This window comes from Falco rusticolus, chromosome 1 (genome assembly GCF_015220075.1).
Source record: "Falco rusticolus isolate bFalRus1 chromosome 1, bFalRus1.pri, whole genome shotgun sequence".
NCBI lineage: Eukaryota > Metazoa > Chordata > Aves > Falconiformes > Falconidae > Falco > Falco rusticolus.
In genome coordinates this window covers 122,639,234-122,656,217 of record NC_051187.1, presented here as the reverse complement: position 1 = coordinate 122,656,217, position 16,984 = coordinate 122,639,234, and the positions used below count along the sequence as shown (strand labels likewise).

The 16,984-nt window shown below is 42.8% G+C and overlaps 1 protein-coding gene across 6 annotated transcripts; it reads right to left on the bottom strand.

Annotated features, from left to right (window-relative positions):
- Positions 1-2,910: 2,910 nt before the first annotated feature.
- CASP3 (caspase 3) lies at positions 2,911-16,935 on the bottom strand. 6 transcript variants are annotated; one of them, XM_037398872.1, is made up of 8 exons: positions 16,872-16,935; positions 12,346-12,490; positions 10,959-11,051; positions 8,644-8,768; positions 8,036-8,164; positions 5,898-6,073; positions 5,257-5,374; positions 2,911-4,350 (listed from the first exon to the last, which is right to left on the bottom strand). In XM_037398872.1, the coding sequence occupies exons 3-8, from the start codon at positions 11,030-11,032 to the stop codon at positions 4,124-4,126; spliced, it is 849 nt and encodes a 282-aa protein (XP_037254769.1). In that variant the 5' UTR covers positions 11,033-11,051; positions 12,346-12,490; positions 16,872-16,935; the 3' UTR covers positions 2,911-4,123. The 6 variants fall into 6 exon arrangements, with proteins under 6 accessions (XP_037254769.1, XP_037254778.1, XP_037254814.1 ...); XM_037398881.1 differs by lacking the exon at positions 16,872-16,935 and adding an exon at positions 16,571-16,752; XM_037398917.1 differs by lacking the exon at positions 16,872-16,935 and adding an exon at positions 16,246-16,474.
- Positions 16,936-16,984: the final 49 nt, after the last annotated feature.

Sequence of the window (16,984 nt, the reverse complement as noted above, 5' to 3'; positions counted from 1 at the left end):
ATCAGTTAGTATATTCAAAATGGTGTAACCCTTTCATGCAAGTGTTTTCACCCAGCCTTTCACCACTGGTCTCTGTGAAGGTCTCCATATTCAACATACTTACTTTTTTCCTCTTCTAGAAAAAAACCAGTCGTCTCCCTCACATTTAAGAAGTTTGTTGGGCAGTATGTCTTCTGAATTTGTTTTTTCAGACGATACACGTTAGGAGAAAAACGTGTCAGGCCATATCCAACAGCTCAAGGGAGATAAGGTTGCTGCAAGCTGCATGTCCCCAGGTCCAACCAGTAGCAAAGCTGATGTGCTCCCAGTGGGCACATGCACAGAATGCATGTATACACCACATATATACACATACACATGAGCATGGGTGTAATCATACACACTGCTAACACAGACAGCATGCTCACGCGCAGACAGCACCGATGGCCTCATCCTGCTCCTCCTTGACTGAGCAGGATGGAAGTCCACGGGTGGGAACATACACATATAGACACTGGCTCTGAAGATGCTTCACCTGCTGCCTGGCTCCATCCTCACTGGTGCTTACACATCCACTTGTACATCCGCACCTGCTCCAGCTACTGCACCATGAGCACAACGCTCCGGCCCTTGGTCCCACCGGTGGGGCTGGCACTTGGTGTCTCCCTGACCACTGGCACACACGGCGCTTTCAGCCCACGGTCCCAACCCAGCTGCTGACACCCACATCTGCACTCGCTCCAAGCGCACATGTGCCGCTGTGACCTAAGGTGCTGCTTCTGCTGCTGGCCTGTAAATCGGGTCGTTCCAGTCACCACGCCACAGAGACACAGTCACAGTGTCTGTCTCCAGTCACTGGCACTCAGTCCTCACGTACATACCCGGGAAGAGGTAAACCGCAACACAGTTAAGAAGTCAGGATGAACTGTGCTGGTCAGACTCAGGGCACAGCCAAACTTACTGACCAGCAAATTAATTACATGTAATCAGTTCTTTTTATCCCCTTACACCTCTATTTTCCCCACAGTTGTTCCTTCCCAAATCACCTAAATCCATCCCTTTCCCTACCTTCGGTTCCTTCCCTAAACATCCCCTAACAAATCCTGTGCAACCCCCAAATGCTTTTCTCCTGCATCCCATGACGTGTCCCACCATTCCATGAAAGGGTGCTCCTGCACTGACTCACCTTGATGGGTCTCACACCTGGACCCTGGGGCTGAGGCTCTCCTGGGACAGCCCTGGGAGGAGCCAGGCAGGGTATCTCTGCCTCCAAGTCCTTAATTTGTGTTCCTGCCTGCACTTACGCTCCTGTGCGCACCTGGGCTTGCAGACATGAGCCACTGATGGCTCCTGTGACGAGCCCGGGTGTAGCCCCGCAGGGCAGGATATTATTTAGGCTTCCCCTCCTGCCCTTGGCTTTCTGTGCTGCTTTGTGGGTGTGCAGACAAGTTTTTATCACATAACCCAACAATACCAAGTTAGTGCAACTGCCCTTTCACCAGTGGAGCCTGTTGTAAAACTGACATATGCTTTCTGCCAGGTTTTTAGCATAAATCACCTGTTCCTTTCTCTTTCAGCTTCACACAGACTAAGGCAGCTTCCTCTTTCTCATTAAAATTACATTGCACAATCCCTCCTTTCACTGTGCCGCCACTCCTCCACCTTAATCTTCCAAGTTCCTGTGATTTATGCAGCCAAAACCTACTGCAACGATTGATTGGCAATTGTGCCTCTATACTACAGTCTTCATCTAATTTCTACGTGGTCTTCACACACTAAGCATCACCCTACAACCGTTTAAGTCGTCCCGTTCTCCTCATCCTTCCTAACACACTATTGCAATCTTCCATCCGACTGCCTCTTCCCCCAGTTCAACCTAGTGACTAGCTCACATTTTCCCCAATTGCCATGAGTGTAGCTCACCAGCTTGTCAGAGCTCCTTGCCGAACTGAGTTGAGCGTTCAAGGACATTCTCACCTCACCCTCTTCCTTCTCCAGCACATTCTGTCTCTGCCCACAAGTCCCACTGAGCAGACCACCAGCTCTCAGGTGGAGATACCCAGAAGTCTTCCTGGCACTGTCAAGGAACTTACTTGACTTGCGAGTAAAATGCAGCTCTTGTCCTAGAAGGAAAGGACTGATGGGAATATTCCCTCTTTCCCTAAGCCTCACCTCCATCTTCCTAGATGACTGGCTACTCATTGCAACTTAGATTCGATTGTGTTTTGCTCTATTTTGAAGACTATTGGAAAAGCTGTGAGAATCATTTTTCCTTTAGAGGACCCAGAAAGATCAAGACCAGAACCTATTAAGTCTAAGGGAGGAGAAAATCCGTGACAGGACTCTGCCACAGCAAAGTAACTGGGAGTTCAGGGAACATTCCTATTCCCCCATCACTGTGAAGCAAAGTAACAGAAGTCCAGTCGTTTACAACATATAACCATGTAGCCGCTTGCGGTAATCCACAACCCACATGAAGAAACCTGCATACAGGTTTTCGTGAACGTCATTTTTAGGTATGTTTAACAGAGGCCTATTTAGTTTTTCAACAGAAGCACGGGTAATAAATCTGCCCGGAACTGAAGTTCCAATCGACTAACCCTCTCCCACAAAACATCTCTACAAGAGCGACACATGGTTCCTCCTACTCAGCAGGCAGTCATCAGAGAACTCATTTACAATGTTTACAACTGCCACCTTTACATCACTTTTGAACCTGCATTTTCCCATGTCTCAACCACTGCTCTTATTCCCTGGCTATACAAGTACACAATGCTTTGAAGCAGCTGCTTTTCCACTTCATGGGGTAAGGCAGATGGGGAAGAAAAAGCGAAGGAGTATTTTCAGAAAAAGGAACATCATTAAAGTTAAAATAGATCTGCAGAAGCTATCAGATCCTAAACAAATCATACACAGAAAAAAGCATGATATAATTTAGAAAACGGTATTTTATTTAAGTTAAAAAAACCAAAACCACAAATGCCTCTGGAAGTGAACAGCAATTTGCCAACACTGTTTATGCTACATTTAAGAGTTTTAAGTCTTGTTCTGCAAGCACTCTTACAGTCAATTTACCATTCTTTCTCTAATCTTAAAGAGACTGCCACAAGCTGAAACATCAACAAAAACGTTTTAAAATTTTGTAAAAGCCTCTTCCACAAAATTCAGTCAAAGAGATATAAATTTACTATTTGTTAGCATATTTTAGCTCAAGTCTTGTAATTAACCCTAATCAATATTAGAATTAAGAAGCGAAATTTCTCCAGTACCACAAATCTAGGTTTCCACACTGATTAAATGTGGTACACGCATAGCACAAAGCAAACCCACTCTTGTTTATGGCCAGAAAGAGGAAAGCAAACTGTTCAGAGCAGACTTCCTTTTGCACTCATTCTTATAGCCCAAAATATGCCCCAACATCTCCTTCCTTAAGAGAGCTGCAGAAATTTGGGAAGACTGGTCCCTTAGTCACTCAGCTTCAAGGTCAGAATACAAAATTAATTTGAAACAGCTACCATGTTGATACAATTATTTTACCTAGAACTCCATACAAAAAGTTATAAAATGATCAGGAAAAAATTGACTGTGTTCTAAATATGCTTCCTAATTGTAAGTAAAAGACGAAATGGCTGTTTTCCACAGTTCATGCCCTAAGTTATAAGAACTGTTTAGGTTAGTTTATAACCTAAACTTCAAGAACTTGAGTTAGGAAGAAATGTAGGACAACACTACTATTATATTACCATCATTAGTAAACATACCACATTCTGAATCTTCTTCCTATTGGCAAAGATACGAAACCAAACTATTTACAAGAACCGTTTTTCCCTGCCCCTTCAGCGAAGTGAAATGTAGCACCAAATAGATCTTGTAAGTGATCTGATCTTTCTTCAGTCTTCTTTTCCTAATTTTTAGATACTCAGAGCATTACTTCCAAATTTGCCTGTGCTTCAGCTATTCAAGTTTGCATTTCTAACACAGCCATGCTATGTTTTGCTTCTAATAATGGACATCCCTAACTATGACACAGTTCATTATGCCACACTCAGTGAACAGTAATTCAGGTTTGAAAGTGGTATTCCATGCTAACATTGCATATATACTAGAGATAACAGGAACTGAAAAATTACAAAGTGAAATTCTCTTAACAAGGGAAGTAAAATTCTTTGGTGAGTGTAGAGACAATGCATGGAATCTGTTTCTTTGCATTAAAATCTTGCCGAGTTGAGCAGGACACATACTCTGCCACTCGGCGATTTACACGAGTTAGAATCTGCATGAGTTCAAGTTTCCTTCCATGTTCCTTCAGCACTTCACACACTGACTGAATAAACCAGGAGCCTTCAGCTGAATTCCTCCAGGAGTAATAGCCTGCAGAAGAGAGAGATGTCACATTGATCAGGTGTAGCAGCCTCCGATACAGGGCAGGATAACAATTACGGGAACAATGCCTTGTTTCCAACAGCAATCAATGTTTTAAAATAAAACCTCAAAACCACTAACCAACAAAACTTAGATTTGATAATCTCCCCAAACTGTCACTCGAAAGATTTTTCTAATCCTCTCATCTTTTCTCATCTAAGAAAACTTTCAACAGGTAGAAAATCAAAAGGCAGGAAACTATCTTCTGCTGCAACAGTCTCAGCCATTAACCGCTAACAACTGCCTCACAGAGTACACATCACTAAAAAGATGTGACGGTACAGATGGAGCCAAGGTGCAAAATGGATTTCAGTGTCGCTGTCTTCAGTACTACGTGCATGAATTAAAGACTGGAACCTAACTGATAATGCAAAGGGCATACTAAGGGCTCCGCCACCACTAATTTTGCTTAAGGATGCAATGAAAATAGAGTCGATAGGCACATAACATGTTGGTGTTTATCACCCACTTCTGCATATACATCTACAGATATCCCCTTGTTTTGTTCTCTTAGAATTAATAGTGCCTTTGATGTCCTGCTGTACACTATTCGAACAACTCACGTTAACTGAATTTATAGCAGATGAACATTTGAGAGTTTGCTAGTGAGAAAGATACATATTCAGGGTTTGGTGGTTGGGATTTTTGCTAAGAACTGAGAATAGCAAATACCTCAAAATCAGATCAGGGGAGAAAAAACTATCAAGGGAAGAAAAATCATATTTTCATGAAAAAGAACAGATGAAGTAGCCACCTACTGACTGGATACAACTGCCAGTTGTCATCTACAGTATCAAAACAAACTGATATATAGATACAACTTCAGGAACAAAAATTTCTTTGCACGTCTCTCACCTGGAGCTGTAGAATATGCATACACGAAATCTGCTTCTACAGGTATTTTTTGACACACTGTTTCTTCTGATCCACTGTCTGCGAAAATACCAGAATCCAATTCTGTCCCTCTACAAGCCTATTAGGTGGAAAGAAGAATGGAACATAAAATAAAAAAAACCAAAGAAATCAAGGCAGTGATCACGATCATAACAGTAATCTTCTTTTCCTGTTTTAAAGACTATAATATCCCAATTAAAAAAAAAAACCTGCAAAAATAACAAGAATTTGTATGGCACATTTCCATTAGACTCAGGAGAAAAGTAACTGGTATTTATTTCAGTCAGCTACACAATTTGGTTAAGATAGATATTAATTCAAAAGTGCACTCAGAGACTCACTAAAATATTGCCTACTGTTCAGACAGATTTTACGTAATTCATAGATTTAAGGTAAAGCAACCTCAGCTATTACAAATACTGCCTACCTAACAGGGCAGACTGTGCCACTTTTAGACCTGAAGATAATCTTATTCTAAAAGTAATTCCATTTAAATCAATTCTAGAAGCGATGAACTTTTTCATACTAGTAATTAATGGAAAACAATGTATTTTTTTAAAGTATCCAGCTGATTTGATGATCATTATTCAGCTGTACGTCACCTGAATGAAAAAGAGCTTGGGTTTTCCGGCTAAACTTCTGCACCTGTCACCTCTGAAAAGTCTTGTTAGCGCTCTCAGTTCAAGAAGACCATCTGTACCATAGATGAATCCTTCCTCACCATGGCTTAGCAACACACAAACAAAACTGCTTCGCTTGCTGTGATCTTCTTCAGAAACTTGGAAAGAAAAAAAGAGAATTATCTTAACTTCCTGCATTCCCTAAAAGCTTTGAACATTTGACGCCTCCTATGTGACGGAAATCTTTAAGAACTAATTCCCATGTTTAGAAACTTCCAACCAGTTTTCACTTCGAACAAAAGAAGCCAGCCTACTTTACTTCAGGAGGCTGGACACAGAAAACTCTGAACTAAAGGCCGACACTACCCATTGTAAGACACGGCCACAGAATTAGGCCAGGAACACTGTCAGGAAGCAAAGAGGGTGCCCCCACAGTGTCTCAGAGTGTGAATGGTACATCTCACTCATGCAGTAATGGTCAGGCTCGTGATCTGGGACTGGACTGATGGGAAGTTCTGAGAAAGGATGGGGAAATCTTACCTCTCTTTCCAGTCAGAGATGCTTCGACTACTTGGATTACATGGGAACTGAATGGAATATGAAAGTTGCTGCTGCAGGGACCTAGGTACTAGCATCACACACACCCCTCCTCCCTGTAGCAAGGCCTAAAAAGACTTTTCAGGCCTCTAAATTTTGTACTTAAAGACATTTAAGCTTGATATGAGGTGTTTGTAGGTACTTTTTTCCATCTTATGGTATGCAAAGAGCACAGAACAGATATTCTCTGATTGTCTTTCATTGCCTGACATTGTGGGGATTGTACTTGAGGACCAAGATGATTCCTTTAAATGTATGAAAAGATACAAACATGGTTTAAAAGAAAGGATCCCAAAGGAATTCCAAGTGGGGAAACGTAAGAAGATGCAAGAGTTTGTAGATGAAAAGTGTAACAGTCCCAAAAGCTGAAGTCATCTGTTCAGAGCTTGCCAAAAAACTGAATTTCCATTCTGGAAAAAGTCAGATTTTTTTTTCCTCAAGCAATGCGCACCCAGGCATTTCTACAATCTATGGACAAGCACCTAGAAGAGTCAGGAAAGGCTGTTTTTTGGGAATCTCTAGTTAGGCTGCAGTCTGTGATTTACACTGCCTGTTAGGAGGCCTGGTACCACAGGTAAGGCAGAGGGCTTTCCACCTTCAGCTACCGTCAACGGACAGGCTGCACCTATACTAATTAACCATGCCTGGGAGCATTCTCTGGCACAAACAGTAACTGGCACTAAAGAACCTACATCTATGTTAGCAAACACATTAAAAACAAAACCAAACTGAACACCAACCAAACAACCCCCCCACCCACCCGAACAGGATGGCAGCCGGCTAACTGGCTGTTGGGAATAATCCCTGAAACGCTTTTTACTGGTGAACTTGTGACCTGCAACAGGCACAGTCTGGGAGAGTGCTCGTAGGCATGAGCCACAGTCACACCACAGAACCCTCTAACAGTTAACTAGAATCGACTGTGTCCCAGGGCTACAGGTACCTCCAGGCACCGTTTAATTCGCTGGTCTGGATGTAGCCAAGTCCAAACAAAGCAAGACTAACAGCAACAGCAGTATAAAGCTCTCACTTGACACAGGGGTGTTTTGTTTCACAAGTCAAACAAAACATGAGCTGTTTCACTAGAAGAGTAACTGAGTTTGCACGCTTGCTGTTCTGGTCCCTCAATCAGAACCCCACCCCTGGATCAGGACACCTCTCAGGCCACACCACCAGGCATATAGCACAGAACCCAATTAAGCAGGTTTCTTTCCAACTCACAGAGCTTCAGTGGTCCCAGGGTCAGAATATAAATCAGTCTGCATTTAAGTTTCAGCCTTTTTTCCAGCCTTCTTTAGAAGATGAGAAAGGATACGGAGAGAACAGTCAAGGCACAAAAGATGGAGACACAGCAAAGGTGAATAAACATAGAAACTATGACGTACATGCCATCCTTAGCAATAAACCACTGGTAGGTGTGAAATATCATCTAAAAGAACCATGGAAGAAGACATGTGAGGGCTAGAGATATATTTGGAAACAGTGGTTGATTTAATACACACACTGAATGTATTATGACTTACCGTTTTTCAGTAGTTTAGAAATGTCATTGCATGAAAGATCATTGTTGACCTTTACTTTATATCCCAACTTCATAAAAACTTCTCTGACACTTGCAGCATCCGCATCTGTACCCAAACGGGGCAACAGCCCTATACGTAAGAGAAATGTATTATTTTTCATATGATATAGATGGCATAGTCTGATTGAGCCAAATTCTTCTCTCGCTTATACCTGTATCAGTCTGGATTATTATTCCATTATTTCAGATCCAGTCTAACAGAAAAAGCATTGCACTGTCACACATATACCATCTCCCACTCTTTGTACCTATATTGTAGATTTATCTACTCCTTATTTTTATATTTACCTATCTATACAAAGACATAAAAAATAATTTGTAAAACAGTAAAGGTAAGACGGGTTTGAACTGTCGATCAATTTTTCTCTCTGTTACTACTATACCCTAATGTGTTCCCCCTATACACGCTTGGAAGAATGCACTGAAATGAATCACACCCATTCACACCACTTCATTTTAGACTGCAATCAAAACTGGTCTGCATATTTTGAAGACTAATGCCACTAACTTATCTAAATTAAGGAAAACATAAAGAATTGAAAGTGGTACCAGTGTCTCTGTGGAAGTTCTTATTGTTTATTATCACACATTCTCCCATCTCTGGATAATCCATTCTGTAACTGTAGTCTGGCAGAATTCCAGAGTCCATCAACTTGCTAGCAGGCAGGTTCTTTCTGTATAGGAATCAGACAAACTTCAGGTGTTAATTTCTTAACTTTCTTTTCTAGTTTCAAAATAATAATAATAAATTAAGGTCATTTTATCAAAACCAACGAAACTTGTAAGGGTTTGCTACTTGATCCCTAGAAGTTCCCTCAATGAGTTCGCCAAGGACACCAAGCTGAGTGGTGTGGTTGATACCCTAGAGGGAAGGGATGTCATCCAGAGGGAACTTGACGGGCTAGAGAGGTGGACCTGTATGTACATCATCAAGTTCAACAAGGCCAAGTATAAGGTCCTCCACCTGGGTTGGGGCAATCCCAAACATGGATACAGGCTGGGCGGTAAGTGGAATGCCAACAGCCCTATGCAGGACGACTTGAGGTATTGGTGGATGAAAAACTGGATATGAGCTGGCAATCTGCACTAGGAGCCCAGAAAGCCAGTTGCGTCCTGGGCTGCATCAAAAGAAGTGTGGCTAGCAGGTCCAGGGAAGCGATCCTCCCCCACTACCCCATTCTCATGAGACCCCACTGGGAGTAGTGTGTTCAACTTTGGGGCCCCAGCATAAGAAAGACACGGACCTGCTCAAGCAGGTCCAGAGGAGGGCCGCAAAGACGATCAGGGACCTGGAGCACCTCTCCTATGAGCACAGACTGGGAGAGTTGAGGTTGTTCAGCCTAGAGAAAAGGCAGCTCTGGGGGGACCTTGTAGCGATCTTCCAGTACTTAAAGGGGACCTACTGGAAAGATGGGGAGGGACTCTTTACTAGGGAGTGTAGTGATAGGACAAAGGGTAACGGCTTTAAACTGAAAGAGGGCAAATTTAGACTAGATATAAGGAAGAAATCCTTTACTGTGAGGGTGGTGAGGCACTGGCCCAGGCTGCCCAGAGCAGCTGTGGGTGCCCCATCCCTGGCAGTGCCCAAGGCCAGGCTGGATGGGGCTGGGAGCAACCTGGTCTGGTGGAAGGTGTTCCTGCCCATGGCAGGGGGTTGGAACTAGATGGTCTTGAAGGTCCCTTCCAGCCCAAACCATTCCATGATTCTAAGTTATGTCTGTGAAATAAATGGGTAGATCTAGGACTAGTGAAAACTGTACTTGTCCAGAGGTTAAAATAAATAAAACTGCTTTCTACAGTTATGGTCCCAAATAACATTTGTTTCAAGTGCAGTAAAATGTGCGCATATATGTGTCTAAAATGGTAATGGCTCTGCACAGGAGATTATGAAGAATTAGTTTAAGGAACCCAATTCTTGTATCAACAAGAAATCAGATAGGTTTTTCTAACATTATCTTTTGAAAGCTACATACCTACCTGGAGGCAAGATCAGCTCTGAGATTGTAAATCTATTCTGAATTTTAACCAAAAGTCATATTACCATTGGATTTTCACAAGTAAACATTCAAAACCTAGAAAGACCAAGACACTATACGCAGCTTAATTCTGCCTTAATGAGCACGCTGACTACACCACCACTGATGACTCTGCAACGGCTTTAAATTTTGCTCAGTTCATATATACTGAAGTCGGTATGGATTTTCTCATATAATCACACAGGCAAGTGGTTACACGATTGGGGCCCACTGTCATATTTTATTTTACAAATAAAAAGCCTGTAACGCTCTTAAATCCAATTTTCATGGAAATACTAAAAAGAACGATGTCAGAAACAAATTAAGTTCCCAAAGAGAGCATGATCTGATAGACGGTGCTACCCCAGCCTAACAACTAGCTGGTACCAGGAGGAACAGACCTGTGTTTCCCCTCTCCCACTCCTGTAAGTTCCCCTTGCATTTCTGCTTCCACACATACAACCCTACAGCAGGTCAGCTCGAGCAGCTGAACTGCCTGCCACAGGTTCCAGCTGAGCGCTAGAAGCAGTTCAAGGAACAGGCTGAACATTTAGCCGAGGCTGAGACAGGGAAGTGCCTTTTCAACAACAGCTAACTGCTTGGTAATACTGTTAAGCCAAGTCTAACTGCACCTCAAGTTTTTTTGCTTTTTAGCTCCTTTCACATACACGTGGCCTGTATTTTCAAAGCCAGTACAACAACTCTAATAGTTGTTTATGACAACTGTAATTTACCATAATTGAAAATTTTCCCTTTAGCGCTACTTCTTCTATGGCTTTCCCCTTCTGTTACGGCACAGGATTCCTCAAGACTTAAATTGAAGGCTTCAACCAAAAGTACCTCACTTACCCTTTGGAACCAGGAATAGATTTTGCATCTGTCAGATCTTTCCCCAAATGTGGTCCATCTCCTGTGTCTGCCATTATGACTCTCAAGTATCAGCTTGAAAACATAAGAAAGTAGAAATATATGACAGCTAATTTTCATATGAAATACCTTCAGATTGCTTAATTTTTGTTCAGTTTCCTTAAAGCCTTACACTATTAGAGAGCAATTTTTTAGAAGTATAGAGAAAACAGGAATGTTAAAGGGAGATATTCATACAGAATAACTTTAGCCTAGGACTGTTAGTATTGGTAGGCAAAAAATAGCATTTCTAAGTAATCCTGACATATCTTTCATTTGAAAGAAGAACATGAACTGTTTTTCTAAATTACTGCATTCTAAACCAAGGGAAAAATAGTCTGCAGATCCCTGTGACCAAATAATTGAAAATGCCTACAAAACGTAGGATAAGAGACCAACAAACTGAAAACAATCTTTGAAGTATTGAAATGTCCCTACACGATTAGTAGCATTTCAGTATCATGAATAATGTCATATATGAATCCTTCCGCCTCAGTAAGACGGAAATTGAGATCCAAAACCAAGCAATACAAGTTATCAGGTGTGTGCAAAGACTAACATAGAAGATTAGGTTTTGGGTCATAGTATTCTGAGAAATAAATAATTTCTATGCATTCCATTTCAAACGAAACATCACTGCATCCAATGCTAATCGGTGTATGTGAAGACAACTGCAATATAAAGAACATAAAACCACAACAATATAACTGTAAACAGCTGATGAAATGCACTCCATGATACAGGCTGCTGTTTACTTTTGATCAGAACACAGGACAAGAAATGATGATCGATACCAATCCAGAAATCAATTTAAACACACCAAATCGCCCTTCTAGTTACTCCGTGTGTGCTCATGGAACACATTACCACAAGTTACCTTTAATTCAGGATTCAGAAAAAGATGAATCATCATAAAGTTAAATCGTCAGATAGGACAAAGTCAGAAATGTTTAGGAGTGAAATAAGTGCTTAGACATCAAGAAACAAACAAGGCACTACAAGGCAAGTATTCTAAAGAAATTTAGTTAGCAGATATATTTATGGTGAATAGGGATGTATAAATAACCAGACCAAGCAGTAAGATTTGCTGGTCAGATAAAATGAAGATTCTTATTTAAGGATTAGGTTCTTTGGTGGCAAACTATATTTGCCATCTTACACCATCATATTATTATTGTTACTATATTAAGGCTCTTAACTTTGTATTTATACTCCAGCTAGTACACCATGAACATCCATTTTGTGGCAACAATTACTGATTCATCAGAAGCACTAACCTGGGTATGTATAACCCTCTTTTTTCCTTATTTCTTAAAATACATTTACTTACATTTTTAGTTACTTCAGAAGATCTTCAAGGTTACTCTGAATACTATTTCTTTGTATCCTGAAGCACTGATATAATTAAGAAATCTTCTTGCTCACAAAATTATTCCAGACTTCAGAATATGAATTAGCAGCACACAGGAAATTTCCTGAAAACCGAATTACAAAAGCATCAGATAAGCTTGATTATTTTAGGCATACAATCTCCGAAATGCGTTATTGCTTTATATTTTAGAAATTCACTTTAAAACAGTATCACGGGGCAGGAACTACATCTACGATGCTGAACTTGCCTGCCTGGCACCACGATCTGGATTCATTCATCCTAACTTCAAAGTTTAATTCCTTAAAAGCTCCCTATGTGAAAACAGACAAGCACTTTCCAAGGGTAATTTAAATATCCAAGACCCGCAGCACGATGACAGTGATCCAACTCTTATGTCTTATCATTGGGCAGGGAGCATTAGCATTGACAAGAAAGTCTAGTCTAGACTGACAACTGGTGTGTCGACCCAGCTGTAACTGGAAAGCAGAGCTTCTGATCCCTGGGAATGGAAAGAATGGCTTTCATTCACGAGAACACTAGAAGTTCCCCTGCTCCAGCAGAGCCCAGCTTCCAGGATTTTCTATGCCTCTTTCAACCCTGTCCCTACTTGCAATCATCGTGGCTTTGGCTCCCAGCTTTCCTGAGTTCTCAGTCTGACACTTCCGAACAAAACTTATTTCGTAGGAAAACATCCAACCAGACTGACCCACAACTCCGATGCAACTCATGCTGTTCCTTCAGGAGATGCACAGTGTGAAGAAGCACAACCCAAACCTTTCACTGTGTCTGGGATTAACAGGAGAGACAGGGAAAAGGTGGTTCTTCACTGTGAGGGTGATGAGGCACTGGCAATCGCACAGATTTTGAGAAAAGACACAGAGCAGCTGTGGATGCCCCATCCCTGGCAGTGCTCAAGGCCAGGCTGGATGGGGCGTGGAGCAGCCTGGTCTAGCGGAAGGTGCCCATGGCAGGTGGGTTGGAACTAGATGATCTTTAAAGTCCCTTCCGATCCAAACCGTTCTATGATAAGGTTAACGTCCTTCTTGTTTGTTCTTTGTCTGCCAACAGCAATGAAAAGCCACACCATTATCGAAAGCAGCCCGTGTGTGCGCTGACAGCAGCGCAGCCGTGTCAGCATGGAATTGAACTTCTGCCAAAGGCCCAGGTGTTTACCCCAGCTGTCTGGCACCATGAAGACCTGCAGTGCCAGCGCTGAAAGTACACCAACCAGCTAGCCCGAACTAGTCAATATGCGCCTAGAGAAACTGCAGACACCTCCTGTCTACCACATGAGCCAGCCTGGGCTACCAATAACTACTGAGAGAAAGACTCAGCTAAGGTATAGGGAAAGCTAACAAACTCTCTGGCAAGCAGGTGAGACATTGGAATCATTAGGGAGGGTAAACTGATCATTAGGCTGCCTCAGGTTCACATCAGGTGTGCTCTAACCAATGCTGCGTTCCATTTAGGACTGGTTTTAGTAAGCTGGTGGGAATAACACTGGTGAAAAGCAGCAGATGTCAGTAGGCTAATCAGAGACCTAACAGACTGGGACCCCTGAATGCATCTATAACACAAATGTTAAATTATGCTGCAAACAGTAAGAAAGATCTTCAACCTTTAAGTGACCTTAAATTATTACTTATCTCCTTGACCCTTTTGCAACCTTGAAAGTCTGAAACTGCTCTCCTTGATTCAATGTCAAAGAAACGAGCAAATTTGAAGAAGTAGCTAGCAAAACCTACAGTTACAAGGAACTACAGTACTTCGTTTCTGAAAAATGTAAACCACATTTTGTAATACCATATAATAAAAATATTTCTTAGTAAAGACTTTGCAAGCCTAGCTCACAGCCTACAGCTACAACTGTTTAATGAAGTGTTAGAACTTACTGCATTCTACTGCACCGTGACTGCAGCTTGTCTAAGAATCTTTACATACACTAGAGATAGTAAAGAGAAACCATGTATAATATGTTAGGTACTTAAAATACACGTGCTTTATCTTCCAAATAGAATCTGTAACTCACCTTTAATATCCATCAATTTCTCAGCACTTTAACCCATCGAGTCATCTGCACTTCTTTAAAGAACAAAAGACACCCACAAAGACATGCCTGTTTTGTTGCTAGGCTCCGAAACGCACGTTTTAACCAGTAGTATGTTTTCTGCTCTAAAGCACTGGTCAGGGTAACAGCAACACTCTGGAGGACAGTGCTGATTCTAAGGCTACTAAGAATTGCCTCATCCTGGTTTAGGTAATGCAATGATGTCATGTTCTGTCAAGCAGAATAGACATTCCCCTATAGAGGGTGATCTCACACCATTAGGAATAGGGGGAGGGGGGGAAAAGCAGGACAAGGCATAAAGAATATAATAAAAAAAAATTGTTATTCTGCTCCTTGATATTCTTTTGTCTGAAAGCTTAGGTAAGACGAGCTTTCAACTGTAAGGAAACTTAAAAAACAAGTAGGTGAAAGGAGCAACAGTATTTTTCTAATCTAGCAGAACATGTTCTGTATTTTTTAGGAAGCTTATTTTACAATATTTTATCTGAAAAAATATGAAGTTTTTTTTTAAATCCTGTGAGACAGAGATAGTGAATATAAAGATGACGCTACAGTGATCTTTACAGGTACTCAGTAGTAAAAAAAATAAAAGTGGTTCAAAAGCATCCAAAACTATGCTTGACAAGCTACCAAAAATGATGAAAGTCTCTCTGTACAGCAACAAAAGCAAAAAATATATTTTTGCCTTATACAAATGCAGTTGTTCCGATGCTTTTCTTTTGGTAAGAAAATTATAAACAAAACAATGTCCTTACTCCATTCCAGCCTGGATTTACTTATTCTGCTTGGACCTAATGAAAATAAATTCACATTATCATATATCACTACTGCCATAAGAACCATTAGGTTTCTTTTTAAAGCAGCATTTATTTGAATTGTGAACCAACGAGAGAAACTAATGACAGTGATAAAAATAATACCAAAGCTGCTCAGACAGGGAAGGAAACAAATAACTGAATTGTCTCTAGTTACCAACTGTATCTTGAAATATGCAAACCACAGACAAGATGTGTTCAGTATATGTCAGCTGCTACAGAGCAACCATTGTAGCAGTATGAAAATACACGTCCAAAACAGAAACCAGTATCATAAAACATGTCCTTAAAGATTAGAAGAGGGCAGTTTTCCGACTCACATGACTGCAAGAAAAAATGTCAACCATTCAAAGAAGCTATTTTATGTACATAAATATATACACGCCACATTGCAATACTAATGCAGACATGCAGATTAAGAATTTTTGTTTCTACGATGTATGATAACCAATACTTATCTACCTAATCATGAAAATACTTGAAATATTCCATTACGTTTTCTCCGTAACATTATCCCCCAATTAAGCACTATTAACAGTGATGGAAGCATGCCAATACCCTAACAGCCCTTCACATTGCTTCTGGTCTGGATGTGGCTGTCGGAAAACATTGCCATCGGGCCAGCACTCTGGTCTTTCAAAAGCGAACAGATTTTTAGTTAGTCAGCATTGGCCTGCAACATCAGCAAGACCTGAAATTACTCTGAGATTAGATGGGACCCTTGCTTATTAATTCACCTATAACTATTAACCACACCACCACTGCAACAGATACTAGCCTCGCCAGGCTCCTTGATGCTAAGGAGAGAGCGTGTTATCTTCAAACCCACCAGAAGCAAGACAGTTAAAAAGGCGAGAACTAAGGGGGTTGGAGGGTAAACAGATGGGATTACCGGCGCTGTCCTCCAACCCAGCTGGCGACAGGACACAACACACCTCGGACAGGGTTTCCTACGTGCTATAAAAAGTCACTCACTGTGTGTGTGAGTGCCTCAAGCACGGGGGCTGGGGGGCGAGCCCCCCCGGGCCGCTGCCCCTCAGCTATCGCACCCCCCGTTAGCGGCCGGGCCGCTGCAGGACGCTCACTAGGCCGAGGGTAACCCGCTGCCTCCGACGCTTTATCTCGGTAGATCCAAAGGCAGCTTCTCACCCCGCGTTTCCAGTTTACCCACCACCAGAAGAAGGCCACCGCCAGAGAGCAGTTTAAAATTAAAGCTCACCCCCCACACACCCCGCCCCTCCTTTTGTTTAGGCAGCTTCTCCACAAACACGCGCTTAAGGGAGGTAACGATCTGCCTTACGCTGCTGGGCAACTGCTAACCGAGCCCCCGCGCCCTCCCTCCGGGCGAGCACCGGGACGGGACGGCGGCCGCGCCCCCGAGGGGGCAAACATCCGCCCGCGGCGGCGCGCTGAGCCCAGCCCGCCCCGGGAGAGCGCGGCCGCGCTCCCGGCCCGGCAGCGGGGACGCCCCCGCTCCCCTCAGCCGACTCCCGAGGCGCCGCGGACCCGCAGCCTGGGCCCGGGCGGCCGCCAGCCGGCCTGCCCTACCGCCACCGCTTTGTTCGGCCGGCCCGCCCGCTCCGCCGGCGCCGCGCTCCCACCTGCGTCCCGCTCGGCTCAGCTCGGCTCGGCTCGGCGCGCCACCGCCGCGCGCCCGCTCTGGCTCCGCCCCGCGCCGGGCGGGGCAGCCCGCCCCGGGGCACGCGGGCCGTGG